This window comes from Malus sylvestris, chromosome 15 (assembly GCF_916048215.2).
Source record: "Malus sylvestris chromosome 15, drMalSylv7.2, whole genome shotgun sequence".
Taxonomy (NCBI): Eukaryota; Viridiplantae; Streptophyta; class Magnoliopsida; order Rosales; family Rosaceae; genus Malus; species Malus sylvestris.
The window spans coordinates 13,672,855-13,692,434 of NC_062274.1; the positions used below are offsets into that span (position 1 = coordinate 13,672,855).

Sequence of the window (19,580 nt, forward strand, 5' to 3'; positions counted from 1 at the left end):
TCAAGGTTGGAATGCAGGAAACCTGTTGACAAACTCTGCATAATTTTCCCAAGTCGCATCCTCCTTAGGCCGATGCTTCCATTGCACCAAAACCTCAGTCTTAGATGAACTGCCCTGACCTGTTAACCTGCGCCGCAAGATTGCCAAGGGATAATCCTCCAAGAGTCCATCCTCCGTAACGACAGGTAATGGAACTGCAGGAATGATATCAGAGCCTAACTGTTTCTTCAAGCATGAAACATGAAAAACTGGGTGAAGTTTGGATGTGGTAAGCAAGTCAATTTTATAAGCCACGTGACCAATCTTCTGCAACACCTTAAATGGACCATAGAACCGTGGCTGAAGCTTATGGAAGGGATGTTTAGCAAGTGATTGGTGTTGATAAGGTACCAATCGCAGAAAAACCATATCTCCAACCTCAAAAGACCTCTCAGTGCGGTGTTTATCTGCTTGCTGCTTCATCCGCACTTGAGCCGATACAAGATTAGTCTTGAGCTGAGACAAAATTCTTCCCCTTTCTTCTAAACTCCGATTAACCAAATCAATCTTAGTTGCTCCAGATTCATAAGTAGGTACAGCGGGAGGTGGTTGCCCATACACAACTTCATATGGTGTCAGTTTGGATGAAGTATGAAAAGTAGTATTGTAATGCCATTCTGCCCACGGAAGCCAGTGAACCCACTTCTTTGGTTGATGACTGCAAAAACACCGCAAGTATGTTTCCAAACCTCTATTAGTGACCTCTGTTTGTCCATCGGTTTGAGGATGGTAACCCGAACTGAGACACAATTTGGAGCCGTTCAATGTAAAAAATGCCTTCCAAAAAGAGCTCAAGAAAACAGGATCGCGATCACTTACTATTGTGGATGGCATACCATGGAGTTTGAATATATGGTCAACAAATATCTGTGCTACGGAATGGGCAGTGTATGGATGAGACATGGGCAGGAAATGAGCATACTTGGAAAGGCGATCAACGACCACAAAAATAATGGTTTTACCCTTGCAAGGAGGAAGACCAACAATAAAATCCATTGCTATATCCGTCCATACAGTAGATGTGATGGGAAGTGGATTAAGTAGGCCAGGAGAAGCCAAAGTTTCAGTCTTGTTTTGTTGACAAACTGAGCAAGCTGCCACCCACTGCATAACATCAGATTTCATACCCTGCCAGTAGAAAGATCGGGAAATTCGCTTATATGTTTTAAGAAAACCAGAATGACCTGCCACTGGAGTACAGTGATGCTCATAGAAAATCTTATCCCTCCAACCACTAGATGGACTGAAAACAATCCGCCCTTTATACTTAAGAAAACCATTATCAAAATGGTACCGAGCTGTGGAAGAAGAAGCACCATCAGCAGGTAACTCCCGAATTTTTTCCATTATCCAAGGATCTTGTTCATTATGCCGCCTTATATCATCCAACCAACCCATGTAAGGATAAGAGATGGCCGACAATACCCCATCCGAATGCAGTCTAGAAAGAGCATCAGCAGCAACATTATCACAACCTTGTTTATATTGTATCTCGTAGTCGAAACCGAGAAGTTTGGAAACCCACTTCTGTTGAAAAGGGGTGTGAGCTCGATGTTGTAAAAAGAACTTCAGGCTATGGTGGTCAGTTTTAATGACAAAATGCCTCCCTTGAATATATGACTGCCACTTCTTGATGGCATGGACGATAGCCAACATTTCCCGTTCATATGTGGACATTGCTTGAGCTCGTGGGCCTAAAGCTTTGCTTGTAAAAGCAATTGGCCTCCCATCTTGGTGTAAAACAGCACCAAGACCATTATTGGAAGCATCAGTTTCGATAATGAAAGGTTTGGAAAAATCAGGTAAAGCAAGAACATGAGGAGATACCATGAGATCCTTGAGAACCTGGAAGGCCCCAGTAGCTTCATCAGTCCACTTAAATGCATCCTTTTTTGTGAGCGCAGTAAGTGGTCCACAAATCTTCCCGTAATTCGGAATGAATTTCCGATAATATCCAGTGAGGCCAAGAAAACCCCGGAGAGCCTTAACCGAATGAGGAAGAGGCCAATCTTGGATGGATTGAAGCTTACTTGGATCTGCTGCCACCCCTTGCCGAGACACCACATGGCCCAAATATTCGATTTGTGATTTGCCAAAGTCACACTTAGTTCGCTTGACAAACAATTGATGGTCTTGGAGAACTTTGAAAACCAGAGACAAATGGTGAAGATGGGATTCCCAAGAGTCACTGTACACGAGAATATCATCAAAGAAAACCAAAACAAACTTCCTCAAGTAGGGGCGGAAAATCTCATTCATCAAACTTTGGAAAGTGGCTGGGGCATTAGTAAGCCCAAATGGCATTACTAAAAATTCATAGTGACCGTCATGGGTGCGAAATGCTGTCTTCTCAATGTCACTAGTATGGACCCTGATCTGATGATATCCTGCCCGCAAATCCAACTTCGAAAAAAATTGAGCACCAAACAACTCATCCAACAATTCATCAATTAAGGGTATTGGATACTTATCCTTAATGGTTATCAAATTTAGAGCTCTATAATCCATGCACATCCGCCAACTATTATCCTTCTTCTTAACCAAGAGAACTGGTGAAGAAAATGGACTGTTACTGGCTCTAATAAAACCCGAATCCAATAATTCCTGAACACACTTTTCGATTTCAGATTTTTGTAAGGGACCATACCGATAAGGCCTGGCACTGGGAGGCTTGCTGCCGTCCAAAAGAGGAATTCTATGGTCATGAGAACGTGAAAGAGGAAGTGTGGTTGGTGCTTGGAATACAGAAGCAAATCGAGATAATAAGCCCTCTAACTCAGTTTCCTGCAGAATAGTGAGATCCCCAACAATAGCAACCTGAGTCTCGGGTTCTAGGAAGAAAAGAACGACACCAAAAGGACCTTGAGAAAGCAATTTCTCCACCTGACAGGTTGAAATGGACGTTGGTGCAGGAGGTGGAGAACTAGAAATACAATAGTGCTTCTTGCCCAAAGTAAATTCCATCTTGAGTTTGTCAAAATCCCAAAGAATAGGACCTAAAGTTCTTAACCACTGAGCTCCCAAAACCACATCACAACCACCCAATTGTAGTACATAGAAATCAGAAATATACTCATATTGTTGAATCTGCAACTTAATTTGAGAACAACAACCTTTACTGGCAATAGTACCCCCATTTGCAATCATCACCTCAAAAGAATGTTTTGAGTCAACCTTCCACCCCAACTGTTTGGCAACAGACAAACTAATAAAATTGTGTGAGCTACCCGAATCCAACAATACAATAACTGGGCAATTCTTGATTAATCCCGAGACTTTCATAGTCTGAATATGTTGAGGAGCCGATGAACCAAAAACTGCACAAGCCGTGATTTCCACCTGTTGGTCATCACAGTCCTCACCATCGAAATCTTCAATCCTATCAGCAGAGACATCTAATAACAGTAGTTGTTGAGTAGCACAAACATGCCCCCGAACCCATTTCTCTGGACAAGAATAACACAACCCCTTTTTCCGACGATCTTGAATTTCTTCAAAGGACATTTTCCTCATATTACTAGCCCTAGATGTGCTAGAAGAAAAATTACTACCAGATAACAGAGGCACAAATTTTGAGTTGGTAGCATTACTGAAAGAAGAAACAGAATTTCTGGAGAAATTTCGAACCTTGGTATCAGATAGTTTGATGTCCACTTGGAAGGCCAGCGCAATTGCCTCATGTACATCAGATGGCCGAAGCAATTTGACGTCATGACGTAACTCCGGTTTCAGGCCGCCGATGAAACAACCACGTAGCATGACCGGACCTATCTCCGTAGTCCGATTCGCCAATCGACGAAACTCCGAGACGTACTCTTTGAGGGAACCCAACTGCTTCAATTGAACTAGGGCTTCGGTAAAATCCTCAAATTCAGAAGGCCCAAATTCTTTACAGAAGACATGAACAAAATCTGCCCAGGTTGGGTGATTCTTGATACAATTCCTCCATTGAAACCATTGTAAAGCTTCGTTGTCCATATGAAAAGAAGCCATCCGTACCTTTTGGGCATCGTCAACCGAGAAATAATCGAAATAGTGCTCTGCCCGATAAACCCATGCCAAAGGATCATCGCCATCAGAAAACCGAGGAAACTCAAGCTTGATCAATGGCGGCCGTGGGTGAAATGATGAATCTTGACGGAAAAAACGCTGACCCATATGATCAACTCGATCGGACAAGGTTTCTTCAGAACTCCCCATTGGATTTGAAGAATTTCCAAGATCCCCGGGAGCACGATGAGGACGATCAGCACCAGAAAAATGAAATTCCAAGGCTGCAAATCGAGACTCCATTGATGCTATGACGGTGGACAAATTCTGCATTGTCGACCCGATCGTCGCAACGGAAGATTGGATTTCCTGAACCGACCCTTCAAGAGCTGCTACTCGTGTATCCATGGTTTTGGCACGCGTCGTCGCTCGCGTCATACAAGAAGGGAAACGTGGAGGATAGTTACTGGCTGATACCAATAATAGAACCCCTTGTTCTAACCTTGCACATGTATGCTAGTATTTCTCTTGTATTACTCCAACAACTTCTTTTACAAATCATAACCCTGCATCTGCACAGTTATCCAGTATTTATACCAGAACGCAGGCTAAGGTCCTAACAAGATATTTTCCCAAATCTAATCTTTATCTAACAAACTATTATTCTTATCCACAACATTCAACTAATGACTACAAGACATCTGTCAATTAACAACATTAGCTCGCCACAATGTTGTACAATTATCACTAATAACAGTATCCTATCATTCCCCCGATTATACCCTCTTGTTTTTAATCTTATTTCTAATCTCAAAATGTATTTATAATCTTTTTGAATAACTATATATGTACTTTTTACTAATTTTAAAATAGTTGATAAATATTTTAAAACAGAAAACTGATTGCATTGTCTAAAGTTGCAAACGTAGATAAAACCAATATTGAAAAAATGAATTAAATCGAAAACACAATGATTAAAATAGATTTGAGGTATAAACAAAGTTATCGAAAAATGTTTTTACAAGCATACACAAATAAGTGGGTGTCACAATCAAGTCCAAACTAACTGCGCTAGCAATACAAAAATTATATAAAGGATAAACAAGCCAGTAGAGGAAATGAGTAGAAATATATATGGGCAGAACAAATAAGAAAGCGTTCCAGACATACCTCTTTAACAGGAGCTAATGAGTATTCACCAGATAGCAAACCATGCGCCAACTTAACTCTGTCATGCAAAACAAAAGATAAGTCTTTCCAAAAATGTGGATGAAGCAACCTACAGTATCTCATGATTAAGAAGAAAAGCCAGAAAAATAGAAAAAAAATTCAATAACCGAAATACACACCCATGTTTGCATTTGGAGCAGTGAGTATAAACCAGAAACTCTTATTCATAAACAGCAATCGAAATTGGTGACAACTAAGACTAATAATTAGTAACACATCTTAGCGACAGAAATGCATTTAAAAAATCAATCCTTAGAATCAGTGGCGAAGCCAGGAATTGACGGGGGGAGGGGCGAAGTTAAAAGAGTGCAAGGTTCAAAAGAATAGCAACAACCAAATCATTTTATATAGTAATGTCTTCCATAATTTATCAACATAAACAAATTACAATTGTTGCCGACGACGTTTCATACCATGAAAACGTCGCATAATAGGCTCATTATCAATAAAAGCAAATACATCTCTCTCTATGTAAACAAGCATGCTATCACTCAACCATTGATCTCCCATTTTGTTACGCAATGGTGTTTTCACAATCTTCATAGCAGAAAAAGCTCTCTCCACCGAAGCGGTTGCAACCGGTAACACCAAAGCCAATGTAAGAAGCTTATACACTAATATGTAGCTTGCACACCTCCCAGTCTTCACCAACTCCTTTGCAAGATCACCAATTCCTCTCAATGACGAAAACTCACTATGCATCTTCATATCGTGAATGTAATTGTCAAGTTGAATTGGAAGATTCATGAGGTCCATACGATCAAAATCTTGAGGATAAAGTTGAGCTAGACGAACAATTTTTGCTTTGTCAAAAGATGCAAAATTATTCACCGGACTCAAACATGCCATACAAAGAAGCAACTCGGTGTTTACCTCATTGAAGCGATCATTCAATTCCTTTAATTGTGTATCAAGGACTTGAAAATAGAGGTCCACACGATAGTAATGGAAGTTTGTGAGTCTTGGAGCTTTACGCCTTGATTTTCCAGGTACAAAATGCAAATCCTCCATGTTAGGAACGACAATATCATGCTCTTGACAAAACTTTTGTACATCATCAAGCAAGTCCCCAAAGTCATCATCTCTCAAGGATTGTAGTCTTTGTTTGCATACTTCCACTAACGCCATTGCATTCACAATATCTTGATCTTTCTTTTGTAATGCTTGTGATAACTCATTTGTAACTCCCAATATGAGTCTCATCAAAAAAAGGTGAAACACAAAATCAAAAGTTTGTATGTTATGGAATAAATGACTTGTTTCACCAAAATTGTCTTGGTTGGTATCATCTTTAATCCATTCAAGCACCTCAACCACGGCTTCAAACATGACAATAATACTAACTATAGTACCATAATGTGAGTTCCAACGTGTATCACAAGGACGCATGAGACTATTCTCTTGATTTAACCCTCTACCCGTTTCAAGATCACCAATATCAAGAGCTTTCTTAATTTGTTCTTGTTGTTTCTCTCTAAATGCATCACGACGCTTACACGATGATCCAATTGTATTGACCAAAATACTAGCATTGTTGAAGAAAATGGCGACACCCTCAATTCCCTTTGTAACGGCTACAAGAGCTAGTTGAAGTTGGTGTGCAAAACAATGAACATAAAATGCTTGAGGATATTTGTTCAAAATCTTTGTTTTAAGGCCATTTAGCTCACCTTTCATATTACTAGCTCCATCATAGCCCTGTCCTCGTAACTTGGACATACTCAAATTTGTTGTAGCAAAGAATCTCTCAATAGCCTCTTCAAGCGAGCTACTAGTTGTAGAGAAGACATGTTGCACACCCAAAAACTTTTCAATTGCTTCTCCTTTTTTGTTCACATAACGCAATACCACCGCCATTTGCTCTTTAGTTGAAGAGTCACGTGATCCATCAACCAAAAGAGAAAAAAATTCACCTTCCATATCTTTAGTGATTGCATTTATAGTTTCAATGGCACAAGCATGGACAAGATCTTTTTGAATATCAGAAGAAGTATACTTAAGATTCTTGGGAGCATTCTCAAACACAACCTTCCTAACTTGCTCATTATGCTTGGAAAGAAAGTGCATAAGCTCCAAATAATTACCTCTATTGCTTGATTTCAACGATTCATCGTGACCACGAAAAGGCAAACCTTGTCCCAACAACCATCTTGTGCACTCAAGTGAGGCTCTCAATAAAGTATGATAATTATTGCGAGCTTCATCGGTTTGCTTAATCACAAATGTTTCAATGTGTTGTTTTTGTGTCATCAAATCTCTAGCTTGTTGTACAGCTTTATTATGAAGACTTCCAACACCTCCCTCATGGGCTCGAAGATTTTCGGGTCCTTTCCTCCAATTTGTAAACCCTTTCTCGGTGAAGACATCATTTCCAGTGCTACCCATTTGATCGAAATCACATTTGAAAAGATAGCAATAACGACAAAATGCAGCATCCTTTGATATACTATACTCCAACCACTTAAACCTATCAAACCAACCGGTGATAAAACATCTTTTGTTGCTAACTTTTCTTGGCATAATGTGGTCTCTAGGTTGACAAGGATCATTTTGGAGATAGTGTCTACGAATTGCTTCACGATAATTAGGTGGATAATCAAGCATTCGACGTCTATATCCAGGGTCTGCATGAAGATTAGCCAATATCTCATCCAACTCAGTGGGCTCACTTTGTTGTGAACTACTCAGAATATTCAAAGGATGACTTCTTATATTTGAAGGAGGAGGAGGATGACTACTTGGAATATTTGAAGGAGAAGGACTACCCGAAATGTTTGAAGGAGGATTTAAGCATTGTTTCTTATAGTACCGTTCCATTACGTAACTGTAAAATGGAAAGAAAAAAAAATCTTAGACTCTTAATCCTATAGTCTATACTAATATGCATAATAACCCAACCAACAATTCAATTAATCAATACCAATAAGCATATAAATTATTAAATAAATAAAAAATTCATTCAACTAATCATATGAATACAACTAATCAAAAATTCAAATTTTAATTTTCACCCTAAAAAATAATTTCATAATTTCATATCAATCAATAATCATAGAATCATATCAATAATCAATAACCATATTAGTGCATTACCATATCATTCTATACTAATTAAACAAAATTCGTATTAAATAATTAATTAGGGTTAGGAATTATAAATTTAGGAATTAAAAAATTTACCTTTGAAATTGAAGGCTCAGGTTGCTGAGATTTTGGGAGAAGCTTTGCGCTCTCTCTCTCTCTGATTGGGAAGGCAGAAATTTAGAATGGTAAAGCAGTTTAAAGCATGCGGGCTGACTAAAGTGGCAGAAATTTGGAATGGTAAAGCAGCTTTAAAGCATGCTGTCCCCCCCCAATACATTATACATATATATTTTTTTGGTTTTTTTCTGAAAGTTTCACGTGGGCTGACTAAAGTAAAGCAGATTTAAATTTTTTTATTAATTTAAAAGAAAAAAAAAGAACCAGTTTTGCTGCTGCACGCCAGTTCACCGGTGCCAAAACAGAGATGGAGGGGCTGGGTTTTCCGGTGAGGGGAGGGGCGAAACCTCGGCTTCAGCTGTGTTTTCCGGCGAGGGGAGGGGCGGTCGCCACTCCTCGTCCTCACGTGGCTTCGCCACTGCTTAGAATTCCCTACGTACTTACGTTTGCATGTTCAAGTCTACAGAGGGGTCAGCTGTAGCCTTCTCAAATGCCTCTTTTAAACTTTGCACGTCGTAGAATCTGATGCAATGTGAAAATATAAATAATAAATAATATAGCTCTTTCCCCTTTTTACACTGATTATTTTTGTTGAAGGGGCGCGGGGGGCAGTGGCGGATCCAGGAATCTTACCCCAAGGGGTCGCAGTGTAAAAGTTCAAATAAAAATTTAGGATGGAAAAACATATTGAAAATGAAATCATAGTACTTTCATTCATAATTCATAATGGAAACAATATTACAAACTATAATTGTCCACGACGAGGTTTCATATTTTGAAAACGAAGCATTATAACTTCATTTTCAATACAAGCAAAAATATCTCTCTCAATATAAACAAGCAAGCTATCACTCAACCATTGATCTCCCATTTTGTTCCTAAGTGGACCCTTAACAATATTCATGACAGAAAATGCTCTCTCCACTGAAGCAGTTGCAACTGGTAAAACTAAAGACAATGTAATGAGCAAATATACATAATTGAATACTTGATGCATCCTTGTCTCCACCATTTTTTTTGCAAGATCACCAATCCCTTCCAATTGAGAGAAATCACTACTGGAACACACATAATGAATATAAATCTCAAGTTGATCTTCAAGTGCCAAACGATCTTCATCCGAAAAGTCTTGAGGATAAAATTGAGCAAGACGAAGTAACTTTGGTTTATCAAAAGCTACAAATGAATCTTTCGGACTCAAACATGCCATACAAATAAGCAACTCGGTATTTACCTCATTAAAGCGATCCTCTAACTCCGTAATTTGCTCATCAATGACATAAATAAAGAGCTCCACACGATAATGATGACGATTTGTCTTTATTGGAGCATAACGCCTTGACCTCCCTGGAAGTATAAATGCCTCTTCCATGTTAGGAACATCAATATGATGTTTTTCACAAAAAGAAGATACTTCATCAACCAATGCATCGAACCCATTATTCCTCATCCAATATAGCTTTTCCTTGCATGATTTCACTAAAGCCATTGCATTCACAATTTCTTGATCTTTCCTTTGCAATGCTTGTGACAAATCATTTGTGAGTCCCAATATGACTTTCATCAAGAAAAGGTGAAACACAAACTCAAAAGTAAGTATCACTCTCATAACGTATTTGCTTCACCCGCACTTTCATTGGGATTATCATCAATAACCATTTGAAGCACATGAACCACGGATGAAAACATATAAATGATGCTAATCAAGGTACCATAGTGTGAGTTCCATCGTGTGTCACCGGCACGTTTGAGACTTGTTTCTTGATTTAAGCCTCGCCCCGTTATAAGACAATCATTTTCAAAAGCTATCACAAGCTCTTCTTGAAGTTGCCCTCTAAGTGAATCACGCCGCTTACAAGATGCTCCAACATGATTAACCACATTATTAGCCGTTGCAAAAAAAGAGGCAATGTCTATATTATTCTTTGCTACGGCAACAAGAGCTAGTTGAAGTTGATGAGCAAAGCAATGAACATAATATGCACAAGGTTGTTCTCTCAATATCTTTGTTTTAAGGCCATTCAACTCACCTCTCATATTGCTAGCACCATCATAACCTTGTCCTCGTAGCTTGGAAATGCTCAAACCGTAGCGAGAAAACAATGTGTCAATAGCATCCTTTAGTGAACTTGAAGTAGTGTCGGTAACATGTTGGATACCCACAAATCTTTCAATTACATGCCCGTTGTCATCCACATAACGCAACACCATAGCCATTTGCTCTTTCGCAGACACATCACGTGCTTCGTCCACCAATATTGAAAAGAATTTATCTTTTAGACCATCCATGATAGCATCAAGTGTTTCAAGGGCACATGAATTCACAATTTCTTTTTTAATGGAAGGAGCTAGTAATTTGAGATTCCCCGGAGCATTTTCCATCACAACTTCTCTAACTTTATCATTATTATCTGCAAGGAATTGCAATAACTCCAAGTAATTTCCCCTATTGCTTGAAGTGGCACTTTCATCATGGCCACGAAAAGGAAGACCTTGTCGCAATAAAAACTTAGTGCACTTGATTGAAGCAATCAAGCATGTGCGATAAGCCTTACGAGTTTGGTCAAAGTGTTTGCTCACTGCCGTTTCAATATGTGTAGCTTGATTCATCAAATTTGTAGCAGCTTCTCTAGCCTTATTATGAACACTCCCAACCGGTCCAACATGCATCTTAAATCTTTCTCTCCCTTTCTTCCAATTCTTAAATCCATCTCCAGTGAAAGCTTCACTACCCACTTGTTCAAAATTGGTTTTAAAGAGATAGCAATAGAGACAAAATGCCGCATCTTTAGATACACTATACTCCAACCAATCAAACTCATCAAACCATTGGGGAATGAAGCGTCGATTAATTCCCGACATATTAGTTATTGGGAAATTATGACCTCTAGGTTGACAAGGTCCTTTTTGTAGATATAATCTTCGGACCTCATCTCTCATATTAGCGTCATAATCTATTATTCGAGTTCTTAATCCAGGATCCGCTTGAAGATTACCCAAAACATCATCTAACTGACTTTGTCTTGAACTTGGAGTTCTTGAACTACCAACAGTATTTGAACTATCAACATTATTCGAACTACCCGAACCCGATGATGACTTTCTCTTAAAAAACCGTTCCATAATAATGCTTGCTACATATACAAAATATTCAAAATAAATACTCACAATATAAACAAACCATAAACATAATCAAAATAAATATGAATTGGATTTTCAATTAAATTAAATATCTCATCTTGCATTCTAATTTCTACATATACAAAATAATGAAAATAAAAACTCACAATATAAACAAACCATCAATATAATCAAAATAAATATGAATTGAATTTCAATTAAATTAAATATATTCTACATATACAAAATATTCAAAATAAATACTCACACAATATAAACAAACCATAAACATAATCAAAATAAATATGAATTGGATTTCAATTAAATTAAATATCTCATCTTGCATTCTACATCTACAAAATAATGAAAATAAAAAATCACAATATAAACAAACCATCAATAAAACCAAACCAATAAAAACTCACAATATAAACAAATCATCAATATAAACAAACCATCAATAAAAACTCACAATAAAAACTCACAAAATAAATATGAATTGAATTTCAATTAATTAAATATATTCTACATATACAAAATATTCAAAATAAATACTCACATCACAATATAAAAACCAAGGGAGGAGATGGAGTTGGAGCCGCCAGCAGAGGAGCAGCAAGGGAGGAGATGGAGTTCACGTTGAGGGTTTGGGGGCAGCAGCAGCAAGGGAGGAGAGGAGTTGAGGATTTGGGGGTATTGAGTTAGGGTTGAAGGATGAAAAATTGGGGCTTTTAATTGTATAGGGGTCGGGTAGGAAAGGCTGGGATGGGGGGGGGGGACACGGTGGGAATTAAATTTTTTTTTTTTTTCGGCCTGGCCCAAAACGACGTTGTTTTGGCCAGGTCATTTAAAAAAATTTCCTGGGCCAAAACGACGCCGTTTTGCCCGTATGTTTTGAAAAAAAAGAAGTGCGCAGCTTCTTCTTCCTCTTCCTGCAGTGTCGAGCTTCGTTCAGGATTTTTGTCGAACACTTGGCGTGCGACCCCGACGACCCCGACGACCCCAGCTCCAAGAGGTCGCGTATGGGAGCTTCAAGGTTGTTTCCATGGTTTCCAAGGGGTCGTGCGACCCCGACGACCCCACTGTGGATCCGCCCCTGAATACCACGTTCTAGGGTTGTAAAACGTGGGCTGCTTATTTTCAGGATTCATCTTTCTTTGTAAGGCTATTTAAAGCCATGCTTGCTCTTTAATGAAAGAAGGCATATTCTCCCAGCATTTGAGTACCAAAACAAACACATACTTACGTGATCATTTGTGAGGGTTCAACCTAGGTTTCCAACATACTACACCGCAATTTAATTATTCTAGTTAATGAAATTCTTTGGAGAAACCTATTTCCAAAAATAACAGCATAAAAGAGAAATTACCAGTTTCTTCATGGGATGGTGGGTAACTGACATACACAGGGCGCAATGGATCGTAAACAACAATTTTGTCATTGGCAGAAGCCTACAAAAAAAATTGAAAGCCATAGAAGAAAAATATTGATCATAATCAATTTTAAACTAATTATAACCAAAAGATATTGATAGATAGATATCAGTATCGGCATCGGCGTAACGAGATAGATAGAAACTTACCATCAGGTTCGGGAGTCGTGAGAGTGAGAGAGAATCAAGAAGCAGGGTGCCAACAGAGAAGGTTAGGTGACGAAGATTTTGAGTTTTACACGAGGAGGGGTGGGATGCACTCCCAATTTATAGCGATCAGACTTTGAATTTGGAATTTTATTTTATTTTATTTTTTTGGTTGAGTGGGTTCAATTCTCTCTTTCCTTTTTTTTGACAAAATTCTCTCTTCCCAACAAAAACAAAGATTTTGGTTCTATGCAATTTCTTATTTCGGATCTTCACTCTTTAACTTGTGGTTTTGAAAACAGAATAAAAAATATTCGCTCTTTAATTAATATATCTTTTTGTTGGACAATCATGAAAAATAATTAGAAAAAACAGTAACAACTTGGGAATACTCTTCTTGATTTCTTCCATTTTGTTACAATTTATTAGGGTTATTCTGTTATGAAGTAATATGGTGTTTTATTACGGTTTGGTAGGTAAAACCCAAACAGAGAAAAACCAAATATGGAGCATTTATGGGGTTCTTCTAATTAGGGTTCGAGATTTTTGTCATCTTTTTACATTCATACATACGTATATGTTTAATTTGATTAATCAGTGAATTACATATATAACTGATCAGATCAGGCTTAAGGACGGCATATAGTCCAATATCTTATTGGATAGGGTGTTGGGTAATTCATCCATGCGAGTTTGAAACTCAGACTAGGATTCTCTCTCCTCATTTTTTCCATCAATTTCCATCTTCTCCTCTCATATTCTCTATTTTGTCTTTTTCTTTCTATAAAAAACTAGCCTCTCCGCACGCACGTTAGTGCGTGCAAGAGGCATTTTTGCATCACAGGCGCTACGCGCCCCTAAAGGTGTATTATATGACGCCGTTGTCTTGCACGACTTTGAGCATGCTCCATGGAAAAATTTATCTAAAAAATTAAAAAATAAACATAATGAACCTAAATTGAATACAAATTCTATGACATTTCACAAATATGAAAAAGTCTACACAGATGCCTACGAATAGAAGAAGAAAAAACATTTATCTACACAACACTATAATACAAAAGAACAAAATAAAATGATCACAAAATACTTTTGAAGTGCAATAATTATCAGTGCAAGGAAATGACGGGCCTATATACCCTCGCCGGTTGCTGTTAGGACTTTGATATGATTTAGCTTTCATGTTTTTTTCTTTTATAAATTAGCATCGTTTATAGAGTTTTAATTTTTATGTAAACTGGGTGAGTAGAATTTTAAACTTTTTAAATACCCCTAAACCCTATCATAAATGACGGATGTGGGCTGGACATAATATAAAAAGTTTTTAGAAATGTGTAATACCTGTAATAAGTGGCTAAAAAGACTACCACATGACAAAGAAGAATTTGTATTCAATGTAGGTTCATTATATTTATTAGTTTGCTCTAATAACTCAACAATGCACATATAAGCTCTAAAATGTTATGATATCCTTAAAATTTTAGTAATTTTGGTTTCTCAGTTATTATGTTTATTAGTAATATTGGTTCATTAGTTTAAGGATATGATGTCCAAGAATTTGTGATCAACACATCTTAAGAAATTTTGGGGTGCTTTGTTGGTCGTTGGGGTGCGGATGGGGATGGGATGATTCGGTTCAAATGGATAAAAAAAAAAACAATGCATGTACGCAAGGTTCCTTAACAAAATCATGATTATGAATAACTGTTATGATATTCAAAATCCTTCTCGAACCCCGACGGTGTTTAGAGATGATTTTGGACTACATGGATATTTGAGATTATGAAGAAGATTATGAATAACTAAACATGGGTCAAAATTTTATTTGTTAGAGGACAACAATTGTTCATAATTGGTTTGATCTTGGACATAATAACAGTTATGAATATTTGTTTTCTTCATAATTGAAATTTTGATCACATTATCTTCTCGAATTGGGGTTCAACATTAGAAGTTCTTTTCTCAAATCTCAACATTCAGCAAAATGAAGAAAACAAAAGGCCAAAAGCAAAAAGCCACCTCTTCCGCTGTTATCACCTTCCCTTTTCTTCAAGGCTCATTGCCAACAAAAAATCTATGGCAAGAATACACTCCCCCCCCCCCCCCCCGGCCGCCTTCCTTTTTCTTTGAGCCTCAACACATGGGTTTGCAACCAATAAGTGTGTATGACAAATGGGTCTGCAACCAATGCCAACTTAAATAATTGAGGTTAAGCAGGAGGAGTTGATGAAGAATCAGCCAAGAGAAGACCAGGCTAAGCCAACTGAAATAATTGAGGTTATTCCTGACAACGCTATAAATATTACATCATAAAACAGTTAAGCTTAATTCAGTACATCTTTTTCTGTTAAATAAGAAATGACTATGTTTTCTTAAATAAGAAATGGCTATGTCACAATTGTCCATATAATTTAACTGAAATGATAAACATGTTCTGTAAAACCAAGATTTTGGAAAGTCTGACTAATTGGTCAAATAGTGTCAAACATAATAGTATTTCTCCAAGTCATAGCACGTCATAATATAAAGTTGAAGAGTAAGAATACATATATGACATTAAATTGAAAGTCTAACTAATTAAGATGATCATAATAAACATGAGGCACTATTTTGCAAATATAACAAGGCTGCAAACCAATTGGTAAAAGCACACTTTAATATGAAAATAAAAACAAAAATTCAGTTAAATAAGCATCAGCATGCACTCCATAATTGTCTTTCTTTATGTTTTTTATGTCAGTTTGTATGCAAATGATTTGGGAAATTATAGGAGTGCAAAATGGATAGAACCAAGAACTCCTGTTCATGAATCTGCAATGAACAAAGAAAATGAAAAAGTGAACAATCAGAACTGGAATTGGGGATTTTCCCTACCTCAATATCCTAAACCATTTCAAACTTCACTCATCCAAAATCATCCAATTTTTTTTAACATAGTGCTATGTCAGCTTTTTTTCTCTCTCAGCTGATGATTTGTGAACCAATATGTATTAGGTTGTGTTGCCTTACTTTAAGCAAAAATTGCATTCAATCTACAATAAAAAAAGGGAAGCCAGACTTATGGGGACACGGTGATGAAAGATTTGATGATGCTGACATTATTGATAGAGGAGAAGATGGTGTTGTTTCACGGGGAACTTCAGTTATGGTCATACCAGTTATGCACATTTGTATGGTTTAAAGACAAATTAAAAGTCATTAAGTTCATAAATCTAGGACTGAAAAAGATAACCATAAAAAATAATAGATGACAAGAAACACTTGCCGTAAAAAAGTAATATTATTCCATGCAATTTCTAACTTTTCTTAACACGGTTGTAGCATTAACCCTCATTTAAAACTGTGTCATATGTTGATGCTAATGCATCTTTTTTGTATTTTATGTTCCATGATGATAATTCACTACTACAATGTTAGCTATAGGTGGCGGATATTAGAAAAATCATGTCGGATAAATTGTATCCGACACATCATTTAATTAGTGGCGGATATTAGAAAAATCATGTCAGTTATATCCGACATAAAGTCCTGGCAGATATAAAAAAATACTGTCGGTTATAACCCACAGTATTTTTGAATCTTTTTTTAAAAATATTTTTGACAGATTTTGGCAGTTTATAAGTTAATGGTGGCGGTTATAACCGACAGAAATTAACTATTTTATTATTTTACTTTCTGGCGGTTATTATTTTAGTATTCTGGCGGTTATAACCGACAGAAATGAAAATTTTATTATTTTAAAATTTTATATTGATTAAAAATAAATAAATAAACCCATATTAAATTTTTTTTTTCACTCATGACCCTAAAGTCTAATGAACCCAATTCTCACGAGCCATAAATTTTCTGAGAGAATAATAACAATAGACTACAATCTGAAGCTTTATCATTTTTGTAATAAGGATTATGCTCCCTCACAGGCAAGCAACAAGATACAAAGAAATTCAAACAATTTTTTTCAATGCGTCACAAAGCACATTGTCTGGCACATAAACACAAATGAACATATGGTGTACTCTATCATGTCTGATTTTATTATTTTAAAATGTTATATTGATTAAAAATAAATAAATAAACACATGTTTTAAATATTTTTTTTCACTCATGGCCTAGTCGGATATAACCGACATGAACAAAACAAAATTTTGGACAACCGCCAGAATAATCTCTAAATGTTTTTTTTTTTTTTTGCGATTTTTTACACATGCTATCTCGGAGTTTATACAAACATATTTGACAATTGGATCATTGAAACTAGTTTCATAGAATGCATATCCTATTAAATTGATAGATTTAACAAACACTTAAGAGTTAATGTTATACTTCCATTAAGTATAAAATAAGATTTATCCACTAGTGTAAATATTTTAAATTGAAGATCGAATTCATTCATTGCATTCTTATAGGATCGAGGAGTGTAGCTGCAAAAAATCATCAAAATCGGAGCTAAAATAACCGTTAAATTGTGATTTTTCGTTTATAACCATCGAAAAACGTATGCGATCTCGAAGTGTGTACAAACAAGTTTGACAGTTGGATCGTTAAAAAACGTTTCGTAGAATGCGTATCGCATCAAAACAGTAGATTAAACCAACACTTAAAGTTAATGTTATACTTCCCCATCAAGTATACAATAAGATTTTGTGGTATCCATTAGTGTAAATATTTTAAATTGAAGATCAAATTCGTTCAATGCATTCTTATAGGGTCAAGGAGTGTAGCTATAAAAAATCATCAAAATCGGAGCTAAAATAACCGTTAAATTATGATTTGTTATTTATAACCGTCGAAAACTTTTGTTTTGTTACCTAATCTTTGAATGTTTGTTTTTTATGATTTTTTACGTATGCGATCTCGGAGTGTGTACAAACAAGTTTGACGGTTAGATCATTGATAAAAGTTTCGTAGAATGTGTATCACGTCAAAACGGTAGATTAAATAAACATTTAGGAGTTAATGTTATACTTCCATTAAGTATAATGTAAATATTTTAAATTGAAGATCAAATTTATTCATTACATTCTTATAGGGTCAAAGAGTGTATCTGTAAAAAATCATTAAAATTGGAGCTAAAATAACCGTTAAATTGTGATTTTTCGTTTATAACCGTCGAAAACTTTTGTTCCGTTACGTAATCTTTGAATGTTTGTTTTTTACGATTTTTTAAATATTTAATCTCGGAGTGTGTACAAATAAGTTTGACGGTTGGATCGTTGAAAAAAGTTTCTTAGAATGCATATCGCGTCAAAACGGTAGATTAAACAAATACTTAGAGTCAATATTATACTTCCATCAAGTATAAAATAAGATTTTGTGGTATCTACTAGTGTAAATATTTTAAATTGAAGAATGAATTCGTTCAATGCATTCTTATAGGGTCGAGGAGTGTAGCTGTGAAAAATCATCAAAATTAGAGCTAAAATAATCGTTAAATTGTGATTTTTTGTTTATAACCGTCGAAAACTTTTTTTCCGTTACCTAATCTCTGAATTATTTTTTTTGCGATTTTTTACGTATGCGATCTTGTAGTATCTACAAACAAGTTTGACGGTTAGATCATTGAAACTAGTTTCATAGAATGCATATTTCCGTTAAATTTGCCTAAATTTTTAAGTGGGAAAAGTAATTTGTGCTAAATTTTTATTTATGTTTTTAAAGTATTGATTAGACAATATTTAGTTTGTGTGATGACATTTTCATTGTACAATTATCTTTTTGTTTCATTATTGCATATTTTACATGGATTATTATCTATTAATCAAACAATTATTTATTTAATTTTTAAAAATGTAGTCTATTTAAATACATATTATTTGACACACCCCGACCAAAATCAAGGCATGCTAGCCGTCACGTGAGGGTGACGTAGCCATGTGCACAGTGCGGAAGAAATAAGGATAAGAAATATATGAATAATTAAAAACCGAAACTACTAGAGTGCACTACTAAACAGGAAGTGTTAGGAGTAAGATACAAAAGTAAGTACTCCTAATCAGAGCATAGAAAGTCTAGGCACAGTCCAGTAGGACAAGTACTAATTATACAGTACCATAAGATGTCCTATAATTATTTTATTATGTCAGAATCGCCGAAGTCCTCAAGGCCACCAACAGCAAGCTTACCTAAAACCTGGAAGGGCGCAAAACAGAAAACTTGAGTGGGCGAAAACAAATGTTTTACAAAACCATTTCATTTCTCAAAAGTTCTAACCCCTCGCCGTAAAACATGTATAATTTTCCCAGAAATAGAATATAAGCATATGCATAAATGTATATATAAATATCTCAATTCAAATCATGCTTCACATAATCATATTCATAAGTATGCCATGCCAAGATATAACAGAGTAAGTAAGTCAGGTGAGAATAACTTCATAGAAATATAACATATTAGCCGGAACCCCTGTGGTAGTCTGTACGGC

General features: G+C 36.2%; 3 protein-coding genes across 3 annotated transcripts; all 3 read right to left on the reverse strand.

Annotated features, from left to right (window-relative positions):
* LOC126602687 (transposon Ty3-G Gag-Pol polyprotein) lies at nucleotides 1-4,437 on the reverse strand. Its single transcript, XM_050269591.1, has one exon. The coding sequence runs from the start codon at nucleotides 4,435-4,437 to the stop codon at nucleotides 1-3; it is 4,437 nt and encodes a 1,478-aa protein (XP_050125548.1).
* Nucleotides 4,438-5,583: 1,146 nt separating this feature from the next.
* LOC126601424 (uncharacterized) lies at nucleotides 5,584-8,533 on the reverse strand. Its single transcript, XM_050268133.1, has 2 exons — nucleotides 8,440-8,533; nucleotides 5,584-8,083 (listed from the first exon to the last, which is right to left on the reverse strand). Exon 2 carries the CDS (start codon nucleotides 8,074-8,076, stop codon nucleotides 5,644-5,646), a length of 2,433 nt encoding a protein of 810 aa, XP_050124090.1. The 5' UTR covers nucleotides 8,077-8,083; nucleotides 8,440-8,533; the 3' UTR covers nucleotides 5,584-5,643.
* A 1,532-nt stretch (nucleotides 8,534-10,065) lies between these two features.
* On the reverse strand, nucleotides 10,066-13,455 carry LOC126602688 (uncharacterized). Its single transcript, XM_050269592.1, has 3 exons — nucleotides 13,163-13,455; nucleotides 12,950-13,031; nucleotides 10,066-11,594 (listed from the first exon to the last, which is right to left on the reverse strand). The coding sequence occupies exons 1-3, from the start codon at nucleotides 13,163-13,165 to the stop codon at nucleotides 10,066-10,068; spliced, it is 1,614 nt and encodes a 537-aa protein (XP_050125549.1). The 5' UTR covers nucleotides 13,166-13,455.
* Between the last annotated feature and the right edge of the window lie 6,125 nt (nucleotides 13,456-19,580).

Excerpts from the sequence above, each read along its gene's own strand:
- LOC126602688 (XM_050269592.1), bottom strand. Across the intron at positions 11,595-12,949 it reads ACCATCCCATGAAGAAACTG|CAAGCATTATTATGGAACGG; the intron begins GTAATTTCTCTT and ends TTGTATATGTAG.
- LOC126601424 (XM_050268133.1), bottom strand. The coding sequence starts at position 8,076 with ATGGAACGGTACTATAAGAAACAATGCTTAAATCCTCCTTCAAACATT.
- LOC126602687 (XM_050269591.1), bottom strand. The coding sequence starts at position 4,437 with ATGGATACACGAGTAGCAGCTCTTGAAGGGTCGGTTCAGGAAATCCAA.